This window comes from Populus euphratica, unplaced genomic scaffold, assembly GCF_000495115.2.
Source record: "Populus euphratica unplaced genomic scaffold, PopEup_1.0 scaffold2.1, whole genome shotgun sequence".
Lineage (NCBI taxonomy): Eukaryota > Viridiplantae > Streptophyta > Magnoliopsida > Malpighiales > Salicaceae > Populus > Populus euphratica.
The window spans coordinates 7,611,000-7,634,921 of record NW_011499846.1 but is presented as its reverse complement, the minus strand read 5'-3'; the positions used below and the strand labels follow the sequence as shown (position 1 = coordinate 7,634,921).

The 23,922-nt window shown below is 34.5% G+C and overlaps 3 protein-coding genes and 1 pseudogene across 3 annotated transcripts in view; 2 read left to right on the top strand and 2 right to left on the bottom strand.

Moving 5' to 3' along the window:
* LOC105137338 (DNA mismatch repair protein MSH6-like) lies at positions 1 to 13,375 on the bottom strand (annotated as a pseudogene).
* LOC105137324 (pentatricopeptide repeat-containing protein At3g62470, mitochondrial-like) lies at positions 338 to 1,418 on the bottom strand. Its single transcript, XM_011043037.1, has 2 exons — positions 550 to 1,418; positions 338 to 414 (listed from the first exon to the last, which is right to left on the bottom strand). The coding sequence occupies exon 1, from the start codon at positions 1,272 to 1,274 to the stop codon at positions 585 to 587; it is 690 nt and encodes a 229-aa protein (XP_011041339.1). The 5' UTR covers positions 1,275 to 1,418; the 3' UTR covers positions 338 to 414; positions 550 to 584.
* CKI1 (Signal transduction histidine kinase) overlaps positions 518 to 23,922 on the top strand; it is a 33,704-nt gene continuing 10,299 nt past the window's right edge. Inside the window, exon 1 of the mRNA XM_011043071.1 lies at positions 518 to 589. The gene's annotated coding sequence lies outside the window, so the exon portion shown is untranslated. The remainder of the gene's footprint in view (positions 590 to 23,922) is intronic.
* LOC105137331 (histidine kinase CKI1-like) lies at positions 3,515 to 5,548 on the top strand. The gene is made up of 2 exons (XM_011043049.1): positions 3,515 to 5,087; positions 5,224 to 5,548. Exons 1-2 carry the CDS (start codon positions 3,756 to 3,758, stop codon positions 5,443 to 5,445), a joined length of 1,554 nt encoding a protein of 517 aa, XP_011041351.1. The 5' UTR covers positions 3,515 to 3,755; the 3' UTR covers positions 5,446 to 5,548.

Below are 23,922 nucleotides of genomic sequence, written 5' to 3'. Positions count from 1 at the left end.
GTTATCATCAGGGCAAAAGCCTTTCTTACTCATCTCATCCCAAACTGCACGACCCATTTATTAGCATTACAACAGCAAGCAACGCAGCTTCATCTCCATGCAGCTTCATAAATCAAAACTCTGCAACAGCAAAATGAGCAGCAGCAGCAACATCCTCTAACCAAATCTTGATCAACTCCTGTCATGCCAACATCCAAGATTGCATGGAAAATACTCCCAACGCCTACTACACTCCAGAATGGCAACCTACCATACATGGAAATTACAGTTGAAAGCAAATCAGAGACAAATCAGCCTCCATAATCAAGAAATCCTGCTCCAACAGCTACTACACTCCAGAATGGCAACCCACCATACATGGAAACTAGCTGGATGCAAAAACAAATCAGCCTCCATAATGAAGAAATCCTGTAACTATAGAAACAAATACAACTATGGAAAGTTAATAGTTACTCCTTTTCTTATATACATAGTTACATCCTGCACAAGTTGTATTGTGAGTGCTTACGTCTCATTTTATATATCAATAAGAGAGAATTAATTCACCACCATCTTCTGCTGCTCTATTCTCTTCTCTACGTCTGTCATATTTTCTTCTCCATTTCATAGTTTCTTATTTGAGAGTAAGATTTCATGATCATATTGTGATAGTGGATCGAAGGTTCAATTCCATTTTGAATCATCTTCTTGTACATCCTCACCGCATCATCTGGCATTCTCTGGCTGGTCATCAACTTGATAAGGGCATTATAAGTTTTCCCATCAGGTGAACAGCCCTTTTCTTTCATCTCCTTCAACAATTCATAAACCATGTCCATCCTCATATGATTCCCATAGCCTGTCATCAAACATGTGTAAACTGCAGCATCAGGATGACAATCAGAATCAACCATCTCATAAAAATATCCAACTGCCTCTTTCATCCTAGTTTGCTTGCATAGATCCAGGATCAAAATTGTATAGCTCCGAACATCAGGTGATGGTTCCTTGGCTTTCATGACCTCAAAGAACTTGATTGCACCAGACCTCTTTTTACTCCTTAACAACCCTTCAAGCATAATATTATGGGTGACAATATCAGGCTTAAAACCCTCACCAAGCATCTCGTTCCAAATCCTCCCAGCCTCCATTAAATTCTTCACCCTGCACCATCCATTAAGTAATACAGTATATATCCTCAAATTTGGCGTAAACCTACCTACCTTCCAACTTCCCAAATAGTGCCTGAGCTTCTTTCCCAAGCTTGGCCCTCCCAAGACTATCAAGCAGAGCATTAATGGTCTCTACACCCACTCTATATTTGTGATTCTTCATTAACTCAAAAATACCAACAGCCTTTTTCCTCTCCTTTGCAGCAGAAAAAGCTCTCATTACAATGGAAAATGCGTCCAACGTCAAAAGCCTTTTTTTTCACCCATCTCTTCAAGCATTGACATCCTAGTCTTAAACTGTCTAGCCACTCTATATTTGTGGAAATATTATTGATTTGATTCTCTATGGTTTTCATGGATGCAGAGAGTTCATTTTGGCCTTGTTTGATTGCATCTACAAAATCCAATGAAGCTCAACTCATTGATGCTCAGCTCATTGATAGCGTCAAGGCCTGTCCTCATCTTCATTATTCTGGTATTGCACTCGTTCATTTTAATAAAACTACGTACTTGCATGCGAAATTATTTTACTATTTGTTTGATTTTCAATGTAGCTTGTATATCACTGCGTGCCTGAAATATACTGATAAAAATATTTAATTTCTTCGATGATAATCACCTATTTTAAAGTGGGTTTTCATCTAATATTTCTTTAACAATTATTATGCTCCTTTTCATTTATTCCACTGCATTCGGAATTGCACTCAAGGTTTGTACAAACTTAAATGCAGGCAATTGGAGTTTTGCTACTCCCTTGTGTAGTGGTACCATGGTGGTATAATATGATCAAACAGATGAAGAAGCAGATGGATTTCAATGCCCATGTTGTTCAATCTGGATTGTTGTCTGAAATTGAGAACATAGCTAAATTATTGCACCCCATAAATTCATCTGCAATAGATTTAGCAAGAGTTATGAGTTCCTCCATCAATGGAAGCATACTCTCATCGTATGATGTTGAGAATAAGGTTTGTGTCCATACTCAATTCATATACTTAAGAAGTTATTAGTATTTGTAATAATAATATGTCATACAAAGAGGGGTAATTTACCATTAATTTACCATTAAGAGTGGCAAGTTCAGTTTTTTCTTCTTCTCCTTTTGTCTGCAGGTAGCTCCCTCATTGTTTCAAGCATTTTCAGTAATTCCTTTCATATCACAGATTTCATATATTGGACTGGGAGGTCTTTTCTTCACATACTATTATGAAGGAAACCAAACATTTGCTATGTACTCAAACTCTACAGCTTCAAATGCGAGGAACTTTTCTTGGTATAGACAACCTGTAGATTCAGACACAGGAAGATTATATGGAGATGCAGTTAAATCCTTTCCTTTCATTAAAACGAATGCAAGCTGGATTGAGCAAGCATTAAATAGTAGTCAAGGGTATGCCTCATTTGAGAGTGGATGGAACAGTACTCAAGATCCTCTATTCCTTAACACAGCTAGCTTAAATGGACAAGGAGTCCTCTCTTTAGGGTTTTCGGCTAAAGCATTAACTAGTTTCTTCAGCAACGTAGAACTTTATGGTGGAAGCTTGTACTTGGCTACCCAATCCGGCAAAGTTCTTGTAGGAGGACTGCCTAACGCAGTTTCATGCATGCTGAATAATGGCAAGCTAGAAGATTCAGTGGTGTACCTTGGGGAAGCAAAGTATAGAGTTTCCTGCTCCCAGATTGAAATTGTGGGAGTGCAATCGGTATGTATCATTCTTGAAAGTATGCATCTTAAAAATGAATCTTCGAACAAGATTTTAGTCACGAGTTACTTTCTGGTCACTTTCCATACTTTGTTGTGGTATACTGCTGTGTTTTCATTTAGAGATCATAAAATTCAAGCCTTTTATATGTGGTTGTCACTTAAAATCATTCATGCAAGATTGGCTCATAAATTAGTTTGAAATTTATAGATAACTGCTTTCTGAATTCATACAATTTATGGGAATTTGGATTGCAGGTATATGCATTGGCTTTCCCATACAATGGACTAACAAGCAGTGTTAACAGGAGCACCAAAATATCCCTCATTCTATTCATTATAATGATTGCTGCGATTTTTGTTTCGATTGTTAGTTTCATATTGCTAGTGGTTAGGTCTGCAAAAAGAGAAATGCACTTGTGTTCAGCACTAATAAAGCAAATGGAAGCAACACAACAAGCAGAACGAAAGAGTATGAATAAGAGTCTTGCATTTGCTAGTGCTAGCCATGACATTCGAGCGGCTTTAGCAGGCATTACTGGTTTGATAGAGATATGCTATGCAGAAGTGCATGCAGGTTCCGAGTTAGACACAAATTTACGACAAATGGATGGTTGCACAAATGACCTTGTAGGTAGGCTCATGGAAGCAAAAATCAGTGTTTGAGAATTTTGTTCAAGTCAAAGAAACAGCTCTTGGACAAGGAGGAACTGGCTTAGGACTTGGCATCGTTCAATCTTTGGTACGTGCTCAACTTTTTCACAAATTAACTAGTAGTTTTTTATAGCACATTAAGCACTAAAGCGTGTTTAAATCCTCAAAACATTTTCCCTTCTTATTTTTACTTTTGATTATATTACTTTGATGAACCTTTGTTAAATAATTTTCACCAGGTGCGTTTAATGGGAGGAGAAATAGGAATTGTGAATAAAGAGAATGACGAGAAGGGAACTTGCTTCAAGTTCAATGTTTTCCTTGACATATGCGAGATACCTTCAACATATAACAAAAATGCTGAAGTTGAGATTGAAGGGGATTCAATGCCCGATGGTAAGCATAACTATTCGCAGCTGACTATTCGAACTTCTTCTCCAGGCCTAGTGATTCGCACCCCTAGTCCCAGGCTATCTCTACTTAGTTCCAGTCCCAAGATTGAAGGATCCCATGTTGTTCTCTTGATTCAAAATGAAGAGCGGCTAAGAAGTTCACAAAAATACATACAGGGTTTGGGGATAAAAGTATCATCTGTTAAGGAATGGGAGCATCTTGATTCTACTCTAAAGAGAATAACAGCCAGGCAAAATGTTTCTCCACATAGTTCTTCAGGAAAATCTGATTTGGGCTCAAGAAGTGACCATTTTAACTCTAGATCATTGAAGGATGTGCCTTTAAGTTCCATGGACGGGATAGATCAAAAACCATCCGCAAGTAGAAGTGCCAACCTTAGAGGTGCGCCAGGCTTTGTATTGCTTGTGATTGATGCTGGTGCTGGACCATTTCAGGAACTTTGTAGAGTCGTTGCTGAATTTAAAAGATACCTTCATAGCAGTTGCTGCAAGGTTGTTTGGCTGGATAAACCAACTTTACGAAGTATCAATTTGAGAGGCTTTGAACAGGATTTGATCGATCCAAGAGATGACATTTTGTTGAGACCATTTCATGGTTCTCGCTTGTATCAAGTGATACAACTTCTACCTGAATTCGGGGGTCATAGACTTATTTCGAGATCAAAGAGAGGAAGTACAATCCAAGAAACAAATGATCTTAAAGATCCTGGTTCATCTTCATCAACACCTTCACAAAAAACAAAGTTAAAGATTCCATCAACTTGTGAAAACTCATTTCAACAAGTGGACTCACAAGCAGAAGGCAGGTCAAAAAATAAAAAAAACAGGAAGAATCCTTTGTTAGATGATCCAGATTATTCTCATGTTAGATCCAAATCAAGACAATCTCCAACTAAAAGGCTCCCAGTTAGATCTTCAGAGATCCAAGAAGTACATGGTAATCTAAGCGAAGGCAAATCCCTAAGCGGGTTGAAATTCTTAGTCGCTGATGATAATGAAATATCCCGTAGAGTGACCAGGCATATTCTTCAAGGGCATGGTGCAACTGTTGAGGTTTGTGAAAATGGAGATGAAGCTTTTCAACTAGTTCGCATGGGTCTGCACAACCAAAGGGAATACAACCACTCTATTGTGCTTCCTTATGACTACATATTAATGGACTGCGAGGTAGAGAATATGAATCTCATTCCTTTCATGTTGTTATCAATTGTTTTCGTTCCTAAAAATGGATGGGTTTATGCAAATAATTTTATCTTATTATAAAGTTTACGTTAACCATGTTTTAATATCTTGTATTCAACAGATGCCAAAAATGGATGGGTGTGAAGCAACAAGACAGATAAGAAAAGAGGAGAAGTTTTATGCCGTTCACATCCCTATCTTAACATTCTCAGCAGATAACTCAGGAGGTGAAGGTAAGAAGATGAAGGAGGCTGGCACAGATGGTCAAGTGAACAAAAAAATCAATATGGAACAGCTGGAGGAGACCATTAGAAACATTCAGCGAAAAAGAATGCATCTTTAATCCCTTTAATGTATTTTCATTGTAATTTTGTATTGCTTCTAAACATTAAATTAACACATGCATGCATGTAAAATTAGTCCTTGTACTAATTTATCCTAGAAGTAACCTTGCTGTATATCCTTTTCAAAAACAGTTCTAAAAATTTCATGCATTGAATGAGTGGACTTTATAAATCCAATGGTTGAGATTTTTCAGTTAGAATATTTTAAGATAACAATAATCCCCGTGAAAGCAATGCAGTGTGTGATAGTTTAGCAATGGAGTTGAAAGGGTAGATGATTTTGCATTATGGCTTTATTTTTTTCCAATCATGAATGCCTCTGCTCATCATTTGATGTATGGTTTATTTAATTTCTAATTGGTTGTCCTAGAGTCTTGTTTTTTGGCCTATTCTTATTTCAGTTCTTGGTTACGATGCTTTAACTGATTTCCTAATAACTTGGATATACAATATGGGGCTAGATGAAAAATGAGTTTTATATTTTTTTTAATTTGATTTCTATGATGTTATTTCGACTGGAAAAGCTGCATAAACTTTGGCACTTTACTCACAATCACAAACATCCTCCTATACATCATCGATTCAGCCACATCTATAAACTGGGGGAACATGACCCTTTCACTTAAATCAAATGCTTCAAAATTACCAAGAAAACTCACCAGCATCAATGCAGTTTCTGAAAGCTCCGTCAAAAATGTACTCTGGCCTGCCAAATATGATCTTTTGCACACATCCTGACAAAGCTTTCAGCAGGGAGATCGGCTCCAATCTATGAAAAAAATATCAAAGATGGAGAATGTGGATGGTTACCAGGCAAAACATACATTTTTAAGGATAGATAGTTTACCTGGGCCGGAATCACAGCCAAACAAACTTGCCGAAGAAAAGTAGATTTTCCACCCATGTGAGGACCAGTGAGAAGGATATAGCCGGCATAACCAGAACCCCCAATACTAATGTCATTTGGGACAAATGCACCCTTTCCCAAAGAGTCGCTCCTGAGAACAGGTGTCCTAATTGTTTTGCAGAAAGGCATGGTACTTCACTTGACAATGATGAACCTACAATGGTTGGACGACATGCAGGTCCTTCATAATAGTCACTTGCAATTGCCAGACTGATCAAAACATCCAGTTCTGCATCATATGTGACTAGTTTCAGTCAAAATGAATTGAAATCATACCATGACAATAGTTTCATCCCACAAAGGAGTGGGAGCGCCTGCGTGTTTGAAAGAGAGAAAATTTGGATTCTATTTGAAATACAATTTGCCTTTGTTAGCTTTCTACAGAAATGCTGTAGTGTAGAGAGAGATACATATTCATCATCAAGATCCTATTCTACGTGAATAAAGTTGGTGCACAAACCTGCAGTTGCAGAAACTAATTGTCTCCACTTGTCATGGTACTTGCAAAAACACACAATTAACCTCTGCAAAATGCTCTTCAAGGCCGACTCCTTTTCAGATTCAACCTGTGAGAGCTCTCCTAAGAACTTCTTTATACTTGGAGTCCAATACCTGTAGAAGCCCTGCATGTCCCAGGCAGCATGTAGAACAAGAATTTAAACAAGATAGCGACAAGGAAAACCAAATTTCTTAAGACCAGTAAGCTATTTGCTATAGCCAAAGTTAAGATCCCAGCCACAATGTTTCCTTGTCCGACAAAAAAGGGACCCAGTTGACATCGATTGTAGTTTCTAATAAATAAATGTAAAATCAGGTCATTCTTCTACATGCATACACCATCATTCTCATTCACTCTTTGACACCTAATCACATATTTTGAACCTACCAGCTTTTATGGGCATGCTAGCTGATACTGACCCTATCTATTTATATTATACACCATGTTTACAAGCCCTTTTCTTTAAATATTTCACATGACCATGGTAAAAATTAGGCAAAAGCAGTATAAACGACTTAAATTCCAAGTTCTTTTGCTGCAATTCCATGGCACAATGACAAGTACATTCTTAAGGAAGCCAAAAAAGCAAGAAACACAATTCATTTGCTTATGTTTGCATGTGTTCACAAAGTTTGTTAATGAATTCTACCATAGCAGTATTTGCATCACCACGTGACAGCTGGTGATGACTTTTCAAATGTTTTTAACAATAGAATAAAAAATTAGATGATGTTACACCTGTCACATTGATTAATTGGCCAAACACTTGCTATTTTTTCAAGTAAGTGTCAGAAACCAAACATTCACTATGCATCAGTTACCTTTTTGGATGAACGCAGCTCATAATCTTGAGGAATACTACCACGCCAATGTTCAGGAACTTCTAACAGGTATGCCTCTTTTCCAACTGTGACATAAGTAATCTGTAAAATAGGTCATGTAATGAGAGAAGATGTTATTTACTAAAACAAATTAAGAGAAGACTACTATTTCTGGACAGGAACTTACTGATTTGTCCCCTAGTAATTTCTGTTGTTCCTTCAGGTGTCTAGCCAAACTAGATTCAACCTCTTTAACTCTTTCACAAGCAGAATCATACTCCACATCGACACTTTCATGAGGTATTTTACGTCCAGAATTGTTGGCTTCTACCCAATCAAAGGCACTCTTAAAATGTTTAAGAATTGGAAGGATGTCTGGAAGACCTTTACCTACAATTACATAACAAAATAAGATGCCAAACTACAATCATATAAAAACATTAAAAGAACAACAAACTGAAAAGTACCAGGTGTTAATAAATGATGCAACCGTCCAGACTTCACATTTTCCAAAATCACTGCAAGTGAAGAACATGCTTGGGCCACTAATTCAGAGCCACATAGAGCGGATATAAACTCCTGAAGCTGCTTCTTTGCTGCATTGATCCTTGCATAAAACTACTTTATTTGCATTTCTTCTGTTGGCTTCATTGTTTTTCAATAAAAATAATGCACAAGAAACATGTTTACATGAAGCTCAGTACTTGCATAATTCTAGAAAAATACATTTGATGCATGCTTAATTCCTTGTTATCCTTACCTCATAGAAAATACGCGTGCAAGCAGCTGCTCAAGGTCTGGAAGCCCAGAGAACACCTTTTGAAATTCAACCATCATGGGTTGATTTACCCCCTGAAAGTTAGCTATGATATCAGAATGCAAACTCAAACAGCAATTAGCTGGTTAGAGAACGAAAAATATAAAAGAAATGCAACTATCAAGCAAAAAATTGAAGAGATCAAAATATTCAGCTAAAAAATAAAACTTGAAAAATTATGAGAGCATTTAATCATATCGAGAAAAACACTCTATACTCCTTGGACTTTGAAAGCCAAAAGATATTTATGGTCCCATCAAAGTATTAACTTTGAAGGGACCATTTCAAAACAGTCCTGCCCTTCTGCAATTTTGCTAGAAGTGGCTGCTCTCAAGCCTTGAACCTTCAACATCATAGCTGCAAGCCCCAGATTTCAAGTTTTGCAAACAACAATGAAGACTAAGAAATCCATTTTTTTGAAAAACATGGAACAAGAAAATGGAAAGAGAAAAGGCAATGAACCATGCCAATGATAGTAGCCCCATATTTATTTGGGAATCAAAACAGTAATGCTGTTTTAGGTTTTTCATTAATACACAGCCCGTTGATTTTCAAATGGAAAAGCTAGCATATGATAGCTAATTGACACTTTCCTTAAAATAAATCATCAATCCATAAACTGTAAATTTTAGTTCAAGCATTAGAGGCTTTGGAATTGTTCACCAAGGTCTACAATTCCAATTATATATATATAAAGTTCACCTAGCAAGACATCTCAAGCTAGAAAATGAATACCAACTGGAAACTTACCCGCAGACCCGCTACAGCATCCTGGCGATCTTTAATTGATTCCAAATGGTATAATGGTCTTGCTAGCCAAGTTTTCAGCAACCTCTTTCCAAATGCCGTCACACAATGATTCAGTTGCGCATACAGTGTCCTTCATAGATAACAAAATACCTCAAACAATTTTCAGGAGAAAAAAAAATTGGCATATTTAAGTGCATATGACACCTTTACCCTGAAATGTCTCCGCTTCTGCTGTTCTAAAAAATCTCAAGGTTCTCCAGAGCAGCAGCATCGAGAATCATGTATGGTTTCTTAGCAACATCACAGAAATCAGAGCAAGGAAGGGATTCAAATTTTGCAAATCTAAGCAATGTCTCCTCCAAAAATGCCTGTTTAAGATAATAGAGAGCGCCTCCAAGAGCTGAGAGAGCAAGGCTTCCATTTTCTCCTTTATTGACAAATTCTGACAAAATGCTGGGCAGGCAGCTTGGCCTGTATTCTTCAACATTAAGGTTAGTTGTATCCAAATCTGATTTATTTAAGGGCCCAGAAGCTGAAAGATCACCAACACGCTTGTAGATAGTTTTGACTTCCTGAACAGTTTTCTCCGTGTCCCAGAATTCTGAGAGGGGAGCCAACTCATTGACCAAGGGATTTCTAGTATGTCTCACCATTACTCTCTCAGTTTCGGAGCTAAGCATTTTAGCAGGTTTTACAATTTCTACCGGCCTCAGCTCAGATAATAGACAGCAAAATAAACTGCATTCAGCATCATCTCCAAACTTGAAAAGGGAAATGACAATAAAAAGATATTAGCAAAACAGATGACACAATGGAATTATCAACAAAGCCTCAAAAACAATCTCATCAACTAATACACAATAAAATCTGATAAAAATCAACAAACCTGTCCAAGAATGATCCTGATTGTAGTGACATCAACAACACAAACACCAAAAATCCGCTCAAGACCTTGGTTTGCCAAACTCTGGCGACTTTCAGTCAGTGCCATTAAATAAGAAGCATCAGGATTTGCAGAAGGCAACTCCCCCTCAGTTAGTGTTCCTTTTGTAATCACTGCAAATATTTCACGTTTTACAACCTAAACAAATGGGAAATAATTGTCCTAACTTAGGATGAAAGAAACTAACAAGAGAATGCCTACAACATCATAAAAAACATTATTAAGACAAGTAATCCAACATGTGATTAGTGTTAACATCTAGCCTAAGTTTCAAGTGATTTCTGAATCTGATTTAAACATGGTCCTAAAATGACTGCAGGTTGATCATCAACAAATAACAGAGCCGTCTGCTCAATCAAATGCAGAATAACAGTCGAAGATGAAATTCCCAGGTAAAATTGAAATCATTTCAGGGACGTGAAATAAATTTAGACCTTGTCTTTAGAACCTTTCTCTTTGCGACGAAGCTCTAACTGTTCAGGTGTTTCTGTCTGCTCTACATCAAGAACTCCGTAACCATGCTCTTCAAGGCAGCTTGTTAAATTTCATTGGAGAAAAAAACGAGGCTAAATAAAAAAAGAAGAAAATAAGTACAGGCCAACCTTTCTAGCCAATTTCTCCACATTCAAAGAGAAGTTCTTCTCTGGAAAGCCACAGTGAGGTTGTTCTCCCTGAGCATCCAATAAGGAATCATATAATAACTTGAGTCAAAATCCAAAGAAACAAATAAATTCCAAAATATGCAACCAAGAATAGAAGACAAATGCCTCAGGCCAATTTTGATGCCTTCTGATTAAATGACTGCATTGAGAAAGAGTCAACAAAGACAGCAAAGTCCAAAAGACAGTATTCATGATCGTTAGCACTTAATGAATCCTACCTTCATATATTGCAAATCTAGTTCTTTAGCTCCTACATGGGCATCCATTTCAAAGAGCTCATAAAATTTGCCCATCTGCACCAGCATAAATGATATAATTATTATTAGGCAGAACCTAGTCAAGAGAGATTTGATGAATGTATGAAATCCATCTGACTTGTGTACATACCTTGAAAAACAAAACCTTATCCCTGTGCTTTGACTTAAACTCCCACTATTGTCTCTGCACATAACAATCAATGAAATTCAAGAGGACAGCTCCTGAAATAGTTTCAAACCAATCAGTGAATGAAAGCCCCTACCTGGCCACCTGTTAAACTCTTTGCAAACTCAGCAGGCAAGTATAGAGTCCTGGGATCATAATCTACATCTCCAGGACGCCTTCTCTTTGCATCCCTGCGTTCTCTGTTTCAGAATCAAGGCAAGTAGCAATCAAGGGTGATGCTTCATTCAAAACAACAAACAGTTGGAGCTTCATCAACTATTTACTTTGTTCTTTATTTATTAACTTCATTATTTTGCTGGGTTGACCTCACTACATCAAGATGTACATCAGTGGGCCTAAAACATGAGATTCACATGCGTGAGAAGGGATAAAAATGAAAATAACGCAGGCAGACAATGTGCTGAAAGAAGTGAATGGTTTCTCCATTCTCTTCAAAATGATGTACGATCATAGGTATGAATGAAGACTAGAGCATACGGACCACATTGTTGCAATAAGAACTTACCGTCCAAGAAATGGAAACTTTTCAGCTTCACGCGTGCTAAATCTTTCTGATGCATCAGTCATCAAGGCATTATCAAAGCCATCGAAAACCCCATCTGCAGTAAAACATGCACAAATTCAACAACAGCGATGCTTGACCTAATTGTCATGTTTTCCCTTTTTATGGGAATGTAAAACCTTGTTCTAGCCCCTTTTATTCAAAAAATTTATAGAAGCAAACATTTACTGTAGCGAAATAATTATCCTTGGGCAGTAACCGTGATCATAGCATAAATGAAGATGCTACTGCAGAGACAAGCATATCCAGATAGAAACTACAAATAAAAGGAAGCCCTTTGAATCATAAAGAAACTCTCATGTAATGTCTAACGAGTCAGTATTTCCAGCCTGTCCAACAATACCCATTCTGTTATTGACTTCAGTACATCTTTTTAGGATTTTCTAATAAAATGTGATGAATCCACGTCATAAATTTCTTCCAACAACCCTCCTTATCCCAAACAAATAGAGAAGGAAGAAAAAATTACTTGCTCTCCTTGTTCTTTACAGGATCCACAACTGAAACCCTGACTCCTCCCGTACTCGCATCCCCACCACTCTTTCCCTTCTTTCCCAAATCCAACTTTCCACCTTCTCCACTCGCTTTCCTTTTCCTCGAATCCTTCCCACCTCTCTTTCCTTTCTTGCCATCATCCGCTTCTTCCTCATCCATCAAATCAAGGTCCTCCTCCTCGCTAACATCCTTCTCCGCATTCTTTCCCCAATCTTCATCACTTGATTCGTCACCACCAGCACCGCCATTATCGCCCTCGACATTCTCCATCTCATCATCTTCAAGCACAATCGTCCTAAATCCCAAAGAACCCCAGCGCAACCTCTTAAATTTCTTAACACATGTTTCTACCCACTCAATCTTCTCATTGCTCAAATCCAACAATTCCTCTTCAGAATCATCATATTGTATCAAATTCTTCTTCGATTCATCATCGTAAGATTTGACACGACCCTCGTACCAGCTCTTATCCAGGGGCCAGTAAACCCTAACCCTCCTCTCCACCACCTCTTTGCAACACAATCCAATTGTTGAAGAAGACGGTGAAGGAGTTTGTCCAATAACTAGTAGGGGGTTTTAGGCTTAGATTGGAGTAGTTGGGCTAGAACTAGGGCTTTGGGTTCGAGAGCTAGGGCTAAGGTTAGGTTTAGTATAGGATTTAGGGATTTGTTTTTTAGAGAGCGTGGGAGAAGGAGAAGGAGGAGGAGTCGTCGTCGTCTTGGAGAAGAAGGCAGTTATTTGGCGCTGTGGATTTACTATTGGTGATCTACCGTTGCTCTGTTTACGCGACGGTGCCATTTTTTCAATCTTTATTTATTTTTTGCGGCTTCCAGAGAGGTAGCGACTGAACACAGAGAGCGAGCAAAATAAATGAGATGAATTGGGAAGATGAAGAACGAAAAAGGTGGAGAGTGGAGTTTTTTAAATTTGGCTTCCAGGCATTACCGTAATAATAATAATAACAATAATTTGGAATGTCGCTGGCGGGAATTTAATGAGATTCCCGGTACGTGTTCTCGATCTTCGTTAATTAGCTTCCTTTGTTCGCTGCACTTCTAAGAGTTGATTGAGATTGGGAGAATGTTTTCTAAAATGAGTTTAGCTTTAAAAAAAAACAAATTTAAAATAATTTTTAAAATTAATAAATTAAAATTATTAAAAACATACAGAAATATCTTTTTAATAGTTTTTAAAAACATTTAAAAGCAGAAAGAAAAGTTACGGGAACCATGTGCCTGGAATATGTTACTCTTTGTTTGCACTAAAGTCAAGCCTTTACTCTCACCACTAATTAGTTGTCAACCGTGCATGTTAATAATGATGTTTAAAAACTATTGAGTTGGTCAATACATCAAGAGGTTTGTTTCTTCTATAATCTCAGATTCAAGTTAAGAAAAGTTACGGGAACCATGTGCTTGGAATATGTTACTCTTTGTTTGCACTAAAGTCAAGCCTTTACTCTCACCACTAATTAGTTGTCAACCGTGCATGTCAATAATGATGTTTAACAATGAAAAACATAAAGAAAAATTGGGTTATTGATTAATAGATTCATTTCTAGCTATTTAAATGCCTAATCATTTTGATTAAATCCACATGAATGATAGTTTCTTTCGTTACAGACACATTATATGAGAGACAAATCCAAACAACAAAAGCAGGTTAAAGTTTATAAATATTGTTCTGAAAAAAATGTGAAAAGGGAAAAAATAATTAGTTTGATGTTTAAGATTTTTACTGCATAATTTTACCTGTAAAAACTTTATGACATATTTTCTCCATTAAATTTCTTTATTTAAATGACACATGGTGGCATGCGGTTAATTTGACAGGAACCTAACACCATTTGTAGTAGTTTTTGAGTCATTTATTTATGTTTTTTTTAAATTAATTTTAATTTTTTTATCTGTTTTAAATTAATTTTTTAAACATTTTTAAATTATTTTGATATACTAATGTTAAAAATAGCTTTTTAAAAATAAAAATAAATATTATTTTAATATATTTTTAAATAAATTTTTTTAAAAAACCAGACATTCAATCTTTTCAAGTATTCTTTTCTAATAAATGATTAACATTAACATAAATAAAAATAAAGAGTCTGATCAGAAGAATAAAGATATCAAATTAAATTTTAGAACGCGTTTGGCATTTTACTTGCTAAATTTTTTAATTTTTTTTACATTTTTTTATTGTAATGTTGTACTAATATATAAAATAATTTTTTTAAAAAATATTATTTTTAAATAAAAAAACAATTTAAAAAAGTAAAATTTGGCAGTCATCCTCTTGTTTCGTGGAATTCTGGAAAAGAAAAGGAGCTTTCTTTCAAAGCAGTTTTACAAAATGGGCCTTCTTAACAGGCTGACTTGGCCTGGCCTATACAAATCAAAGTAGCTAATTGATCAGGCCCAGAGAAAGGGTCCATCCTTTCGCTAGACAGACAAACCTACAGCCTTGTCGTGAATAGCGATTTCTTTACTCAAAAGACAACCACCAGTCTAGCTACCTGCCACCACCATCACCCTCCTACTGTCTTCGTGAGCTAAATTTAGATCTTATTTTGTTAGTCACCGCTTGAATACAATCAGATCACACCCATTTTCAATGGGCAAGTCTAATGGTGGTGGTGCTTTGCCACGGAGCTACTCGCAGTGGATCAAAGACAGGGAAGACGAGGAGAAAGCGGGAAACGAGGGCGGGGAGAGCAAGTGTGTGGTAGCTCTCTGCCCATGTCTCGTATGCTTTATTCTCCTCCTGATTGTAGTCTCGGTTATTCTCATGGTAAAGTTCCATCTCTCATGCCACACTCCTCTCCACTCTATTATCTTCACAAAAAATTGTCACTGAATGTTCTAACTCAGCTCTCCCTGTAGCTGCTTACTGGTGAATATTTGTTACTATTATTTTGCAATTCATTTGTATCCTCGAGAACCTTGACAGTGTATCAGCTCGTTTGTGTTGTATATTTTTTTCTGTTATTTGTTCTTGAGATTTATCGTTCATGTATCGTGAACTACTAGTGTATAATACATAAATTAGCCCCGTTTTTCTTTGTAGCAGGTTTTTGTTTGATTTCCATATTGATGTAGCATAGGAACAATGTAGTTTAGTTATTTGTTTGTAATCTATGATGCATGGAATTTTGTTACTATTTAGATAGATTTTTAGGATTTTGTTAATTTATTATTAAAACTAATATTTATTATGATTCTTATTGTTAGTTTAGGACATTAAGGTTTCTTGGTGTCTATATAAACACCATATCCTTTGTAAAATGCAGAAAACATTTATTATGAATTAAAATTTCAGAAGTGATTATGTTTCTTCTGTGTATTTGAACCCTTTCCTATACGGTTTTCTTCTAACTCCTTCGCCCTCTTCTACTTGGATTTACCCTCTTCTACAGGGTTTCTTTACTCTTTCTCTAATTTTCTGGGAATTCTAATTTTTTGTACCTTTGACTACCCTGTCCTATATCACATACTCTATGCTTTATTCTAACTGTTTTTTTTCCTCTGTTTTTGGGAGTTATGGGAGGTGTTTTAACTTAAATTCGTGGTCGATATTGGTGTGTGTGGATGTTTAGCGTAATCCCATCATTAACTGAACCATATGGTGTTTTAGTAGACATTTATTTGCGGGCAGTTAATTGTTTGCAGATGAATGGTTGTTGAAGCTATCAGCATTTCTTTCCAGAACTTCCTTGCTGAAATTTTGACAATCGTTCTTCATTCTTCTTTTTCGGGATAAGAACGGCAATCTGTTTCCCTTTTGGAATTTTATTGTTCCTGTTGTTTTCTGTTTCATTGTCATTTGTTTCTACTGTTGGTAGATATGGGGTAACATGTGAAATTTCTGAATTTGACCTTATTTTATGGTAATAGTAAATCACAGAACTAGATGAATCTGCAAAGTTGTTTCCTGAATGGTGGATATAACTTGAAGTTTGACCCTTGTTATGGATTTAAGATGTTCTAGTGATATGTGAGTTATCATTGTCGATGTTAGCACTGGTGCAATAGTTTGGGAAAATCAACTCATTACATTTGACATAACCAATCTGTGAGGTGTTGTTTTGATGTGCATTTCTACAAGTTTTGCGACAAGGATAAGGTTGGCACCTTCCATCTTGTTTAACTTCCATGTTCCAAGTGCATCGTTTTGAGTTCCTTAATCCATTTATTATTACTTGATTGTTATTCTAGCTTGTGATAGTGGTTCCCTTTTCTTGGTAAATTTGAACAGATGCTTTACTATTTTATGAATACCTATATGTGCATTCAAATTTTGCTGTGGCATGGAGTATTCAGAACACTATCTTATGAAATGGGGGCAAGGAGTGATCCTATGTATGCATTTAGTTAGGAAGGGGATCGGTCTATGAAAGATTTTGAGGTGGCCTGTGGCCATTGCTAGTAGATATAGTGGGTTTGATGTATTTTGCACCGGTTGAGGAATCAGGATGCTACAACTTGTTTATTTTGGATGATCTACTGCTTGAGCTTTCAGGAGTTCAAAGGAATTTGAACGAAGCATCTTTGTAAAGGGTTCTCCAGTAGTGGGAGCTTTATTGAAGGACATCTGGGGATTATTTTGCCTGGTGTATCTCACTGATTTGTGATGTCACAATGGCTAGAGGCAATTACCTGGTCTTCAGTATACTTTGTTTCGTGGTCGGGTAAATACAGCGTGAAAAAACAAGATTTTTTTTTTTTTTACGTACAATGAATTTACATGGATAAATATATGATTTTCTTTTAGTCTTTTTAGAATTAATTCTTGTACTAGGACGTAAAGGGACGTATTACTTACCAATCCAGCTTTTAATCTGATTACCGAGTCATGCTAAAATTTTATCAAATCATTTTACGGGCCTGGTTTTACAGGAGTCAACTAAAACTAGTTAAGGTTGTTTTCAAGTGTAGAGTATATTTGGTATTGCGATAGCTATTCTGTTATTCGAGTCAACTAAAACTAGTTAAGGTTGTTTTTAAGATTAGAGTGTGTTGGGTATTGTGGTAGCTATTATGGTTGTGGTTTGAAAAAAGTTATTTTATAAAAAGTATTTTTAGTTGAGATTAGTTTGAAAAAATAGATGTTTGGTTAAAATTGTGGTTGAAATTAAGGTTGAAGAAAATATAGTTTAATGTGTTTGATTAAGAATATTTTTGAAATTGAGATTATAAAATAATTTTAAAAAATATATATTAATATTAATGGTTTTTAATTTAAATATTATAGATTTAACTATTACTATTATATCATGAAATAAATAATATTTTATATAAAATATTTTTTATTGTTCCATTAATTTTTTTAAGAGCGCAACAACATAGATAAAATATAACTAAGAATAAAATTAGGATTGCGATCAAATTTTATAAATATTATATCATCAAGCACAATTATAAATAAAAAATATTTTTTTATTTTGTTAGATCAGACCTACTTTAACATATTTTTAGCGTTCAATCGGGTCGGTCCGGCCGGAACAGTGAAACATGCTCCACTATTTATGGAAAAAAAACCCATGAACAGTGGAGTATGCTTAACTATTCATGAGTTTGCTACTTCTTGCAAATTTATGGCCGAGTTATAATTAACAGTAGGCCTCACCAGTAGAAATCTACTGTTGGAGCATTGGTTGTTTCAAAAGCAGAAGCAACCACGCAACCAAACACTTTCTTAAGAGTGTTTGGTAGTGTAGTAGTTGTTATTTTTTAAATAATTTTTCATATTAAAATGTATATTAATAATATTTTTTTATTTTTTTAAAATTATTTTTAACATCAGTATATCAAAACAATCCAAAACATACAAATTATATTAAATTTTAGCAAAAAAATTTTTGAACTTTTTAGAAACACAAGTTAAATCGCATTTCCAAATGATTCCTAAGTCAGTTCAGAAGATTTTAGTTAGAATTTTTTTTTTCCTTTTATTTTCAAACTTCCTTCTTATTTTTCCTAGTTATTTTGAGTTTAGTTTTCTTTTATATCCTAGGTTGGTTTAACTACTATACAAACAACTATGTTATTTTCTTGAGCAATTTTAAAAAGTATTGCATTTTAAATTGTATCAAAGTAAAGTCTTTTATCTATTTGATACATCATAATTAAATGGTTTAAAATATTGTAAAGATTGAATCTTAAAACTATTATGTCATAACCCATTATTTACCCTCTAATTTTAAACACATATTTTTTTAAAAAATTGAAAATAAAATATATTCTCAACTCAATTCAGCTAATTTCCAACTATTTTTTGTAATTTTTTTACCTTATTGTTTATTGTTTTCGTCTATTATTTTTTTTTTATATAAAAAAAACAACAAAATTTAGTAAGTGAAATAATCAAATTGAATGACAAAAAAATACAATGAGGGATAGAAAAAACCATGGAATCAAGAATAGGAATATTCCTATATAAATCAGTATACAAGATGTGTGAGCGATAGAGAAAGAAGGGGGTGCAAAGGAAGACCCTAGCCACCATTGAGGGGAAAAAAAAAAAAATCAAGCAGAAAGAGAGGGAAAGAAGAAAATCTTTAGAGGAAAAATGTAGAGAAAAACATTAAGTGAAACGGAAAATTTTTGGGGAGATAAATATTTGTGCATGGAGAATGAGAGAAAAGGAAGGGATAAAAAATTAAAAAATTAAAAAAAAAATATATGTAACAACTCTCTCTTTGTTCGTAAACCTTGTGGCCATAAAAATGTTAACCCCCCGAGCAGCCCCATCTCTGGTGGCAACAGCCCCTCCATCTTTGCCAGCCACGACAACTCAACTCAATTTCACTACCACCAACAGCTGCTCTCCTATTTTTCTAAGCACATAAACCCAATAGCCTCGACCTTTTTCGACCCTAACTATCCTTCAATCTACCCATCACAAAAGCTCTCTTCCGCACCGAACCGAATCTCCACCAAAACCCATGCAATGAATTAAACACCACGCAACAACAACACTCCAAACAACAATAACAGCATCCAAACAAGTGGAAAGAGAGGAAGCAGAAAGAAACAAATTCAAAGCTACCCCTTACCGATATCCTTCCAAAGTGGTGGTGAGGCTCGCCGTTAGCACAAAATCGAATAGGAGAAGACAACGCTACCGACCCAGCTTAAAATATAGTCCAGCAACGGTGGCGTGTGCTTACACGCATCCCAATGTTAGCGAGGCGTGAATCCACATGTTAGTATTATCCAAAATTGTCATCGCCATTCCAACTAGCTTAAGAAGCAGCAATTTGGTGCTTCCTGTACTACAATTAATAGTAGGCCTTACCAGTAGAAATCTACTATTGGAGCATTACCACACAGGTGAGTTGCTATGGTTGCTTCAAAAGCAGAAGCAACCACGGAACCAAACACCCTTTTAAAAGTATTTGGTAGTGTGGTAGTTGTTATTTTTTAAATAATTTTTTATATTGAAATGCATATTAATAATATTTTTTTATTTTTAAAAAATTATTTTTAACATCAGTATATTAAAACGATCCAAAACATACAAATCATATTAAATTCTAACAAAAAAAAATTAATTTATTTAGAAATACAGGTTAAATCGCATTTCCAAATGATTCCTGAATCAGTTCAGAAGATTTTGGTTAGAATTTTCTTTTTTTTTTCTTTTACTTTCAAGCTTCCTTCTTATTTTTCCTAGTTATTTTGGGTTTAGTTTTCTTTTATATCCTCGATTGGTTTAACTATTATACAAACAACCGGTGTGTTATTTTTTTAAGCAATTTAAAAAATTATTGTATTTCAAATTGTATCAAAGCAAAGTCTTTTATCTATTTGATACTTCATAATTAAATGGTTTAAAATATTGTAAAGATTGAATCTTTAAACTGTTGTGTCATAACCCATTATTTACCTTCTAATTTTGGAACATATATTTTTTTAAAAAAAATTGAAAATACAAAAAAAAAACCTAAAAAAATATATTCTCAACTCAATTCAGCTAATTTCCAACCATTTTTTTGTAATTTTTTTACCTTCTTGTTTATTGTTTTCGTGTGTGTGTGTATAAAACAAAATTTAGTAAGTGAAATAATCAAATTGAATAACAAAAAAAAAACAACAATGAGGGATAAAAAAAACCATGGAATCTAGAATAGGAATATTCCTATATAAATCAGTATACAAGATGTGTGAGCGATAGAGAAAGAAGGGGGTGCAAAGGAAGACCCTAGCCACCATTGAGGGAAATAAAAATAATCAAGCAGAAAGAGAGAGAAAGAAGAAAATCTTCAGAGGAAAAATGTTAAGAAAAACATTAAGTGAAGAGGAAAATTTTGGGGGAGAAAAATATTTGTGCATGGAGAATGAGAGAAAAGGAAGGGATAAAAAAGAAAAAAATTAAAAAAAAATGTAACAACTCTTTTTTTTTTATTAACGTGGGTGTTCGGGCCAGCTTGCGTGCACCACGACTAATCTCACGGCCCACTGAACATCCTGCAAGCCTAGTGAACAGATAAGGTACCGCGGGGGTGACAGGCATACCATACAGAGAGGACCCAGTATAGACACGGAGGAAATAACTCTCTAACCCCACTCCTACTGAAACTCGAACCGAAGTTCGAAGGAAGGAGAGCTACGCCAACACCACTGAGCCACATAATATATGTAACAACTCTTTCTTTGTTCGAAGACCTTGTGGCCATAAAAATGTTGACCCCCCGAGCAGCCCCCTCTCTAGCAGCAACAGCCCCTCCATCTTTGCCAGCCACGACAACTCAACTCAATTTCACTACCACCAACAGCTGCTCTCCTATTTTTCTAAGCACATAAACCCAATAGCCTCGACCTTTTTCGACCCTAACTATCCTTCAATCTACCCATCACAAAAGCTCTCTTCCGCACCGAACCGAATCTCCACCAAAACCCATGCAATGAATTAAACACCACGCAACAACAACACTCCAAACAACAATAACAGCATCCAAACAAGTGGAAAGAGAGGAAGCAGAAAGAAACAAATTCAAAGCTACCCCTTACCGATATCCTTCCAAAGTGGTGGTGAGGCTCGCCGTTAGCACAAAATCGAATAGGAGAAGACAACGCTACCGACCCAGCTTAAAATATAGTCCAGCAACGGTGGCGTGTGCTTACACGCATCCCAATGTTAGCGAGGCGTGAATCCACATGTTAGTATTATCCAAAATTGTCATCGCCATTCCAACAGCCCTTCGGCCAACCTAGCAACTCTTGAAGGTCGATTTAGAGCTCAAGTATAAATTTTTGGATGATTTTGATATATTGTTGATTTACGTACGTATTATTGTGGATGATTTTGAATACTTGAAAGTTTTGGGATCTACACTGATGTTATTACTTTTTGTAGGTGGAAAAATGGCAGAATCAATATCCTATGATAGGGTTGAGAGGATTGGGTCTATTTAGATGAATTACAGTTTTGTATTTTTTTAAAAATTGTTTTTTTTAAAACATAAACATGAATACGGGAGTTAAAACATAAACATCAAATTTTTACAAGTGATCAGGTCGACAAATTTTTTATTTTCAAGGACAGAATTCAAATTTCTCACAAATAAATATAAATGAATTATGAAATAAATATCATAAAATAATTTGAACATGAAATGAAAAATAAATTTATGACAAGAAAAATAACAAAGGTAAATTTTCATTTGAAAAAATGTGATAAAAATGATATTAATTTTCTTTTGGACATAACTAATTTCTCGAAGTAATATATATAATAAGATTCATTTAATTACTACAATCTATTTTCTTAAATTTTCCTTCAACTTTTGGATGTCGCAATGTCATGGCAGATGGTGACAACATTCATATTTTTCCTAATTATTTTCTGTCTGGTTTTCCTTTATAGCCTAGATTGGTTAAGTTACCATATAAACAATTAATTTATTATTTTTCAGAGTAGTTTTAAGAATTATTGAATTCAAAATATATCAAAACAAAGTTTGTTCTACAGTTTAGAATCGTAACTTTAGAGTTTTAAAAAACCTTGGTCTTTTTCTTCTTCTTTTTTTTGAAGTGTTATAAATGGTTCAAACTATTACAAAGATATGAATTTTTATACTATTGAGAATGAACTTGATTGTTTCCCTGATTTATACGAATTCTTCTATCTTACTATTTATTAATACTTTAAGTACAACATGGTATGAGATTATTTAGGTTATCAAACAATTAGAACTTATTTATCAATGCATTTTTTTTATTTGAATTCGTTTGATTAGTTCTTTTAATTGCTTCCATATATAGGTGCTATTGCAATTAGTGCAGATGGGGAGGTTGGTGGTAAAGCTTTGCATGGTTAGATGAATAAAACATGCGAGGAAGTGAAAGATTTCTAAGCTTTTAGGATGGTTGTTTGGATATTGATTTATGAAAAATTATTTTTAAAATTTTTTATTTATTAAATTTGATGATTATTTTTTATTGTTAATTATTTTATTTAAAATAATTTATAAAATTGTAATTATTATTATTATTATTATTATTTAAATTTTTTATTTGTTAGATTTAATTTTTATTATTTATTTAATTTAGAATAATTTATAATTTTTTTTTCAAATTCATTCTCTTTCAATTTTTTAATTTATAAAATTTGTTTTTTATTATTTTAGTAAACTTTAAAAAAATATTAATAAATAATTTTCTAGCTTATTTTCATAACATAACTAAACAATAAAAAATATTTTTTAATGCATTTTTTATAATACTATAAAATATTAAAAAATAATTTATTTTTTTAAAATATTTATTTAAAAAAAAAACATTACAGGAAAAATATCGCTTTTCTACGAGCAAACAGGACTCATTTGTATCTTCTTTCCGTTACCGCAGCAAAGAAAGTTCAAAATCGTACATCATGTGCTTCTTGTGCTTGTCAATTGGGAAGGAAGCACCACTGTCTTGCTAAGATTTTCTCTTTCTCCGTTATCATCTTGCATTCGCGTGCACGAGGCAATTTTTTTTAATGAATGCTCTGGTTTTAATGTACATGGCATTTTATAAAGCATATAATTATTAAATCCGGTTTAATTTAATCAATTGATCAAATAACCCATCTAACCCTATGTGACCAATTAAAAAGAGATTTTTGAGTTTTTTTTTTATCAATTCGAATTCGGTGAGGTATATATATATTTTTTTAGATTAACGTGGATTTCCGGATCAGTTTGCATGCACTACGGTTAATCTCACAGGCCCTAAAGTTAACAACCATGTAAACCTCCAGTAACCATCATATAAATAAAGTTGAGGTATATCTTAAACACATACATGATGAACCCTAGCTTTAAATATTTCATCCAGAAGCTTTCACACTTCTTTGCCGACTTGGGTGTGCCAGCATGTTTATTTTTATATTTAAAAAATATTTATTTATTTAATTATTTTAAATTAATATGTTTTTTTTGTGTTTTTAAATTATTTTAATATATTAATATTGAAAATAATTTTTTTAAAATAAAAAAATTATTAACATGTATTTTAATACAAAAATTATTTAAAAAGTAACTATAATTATACTCCCAAATAAATGATGATTAAGCTAAAACTTGGACGAGATCTAGA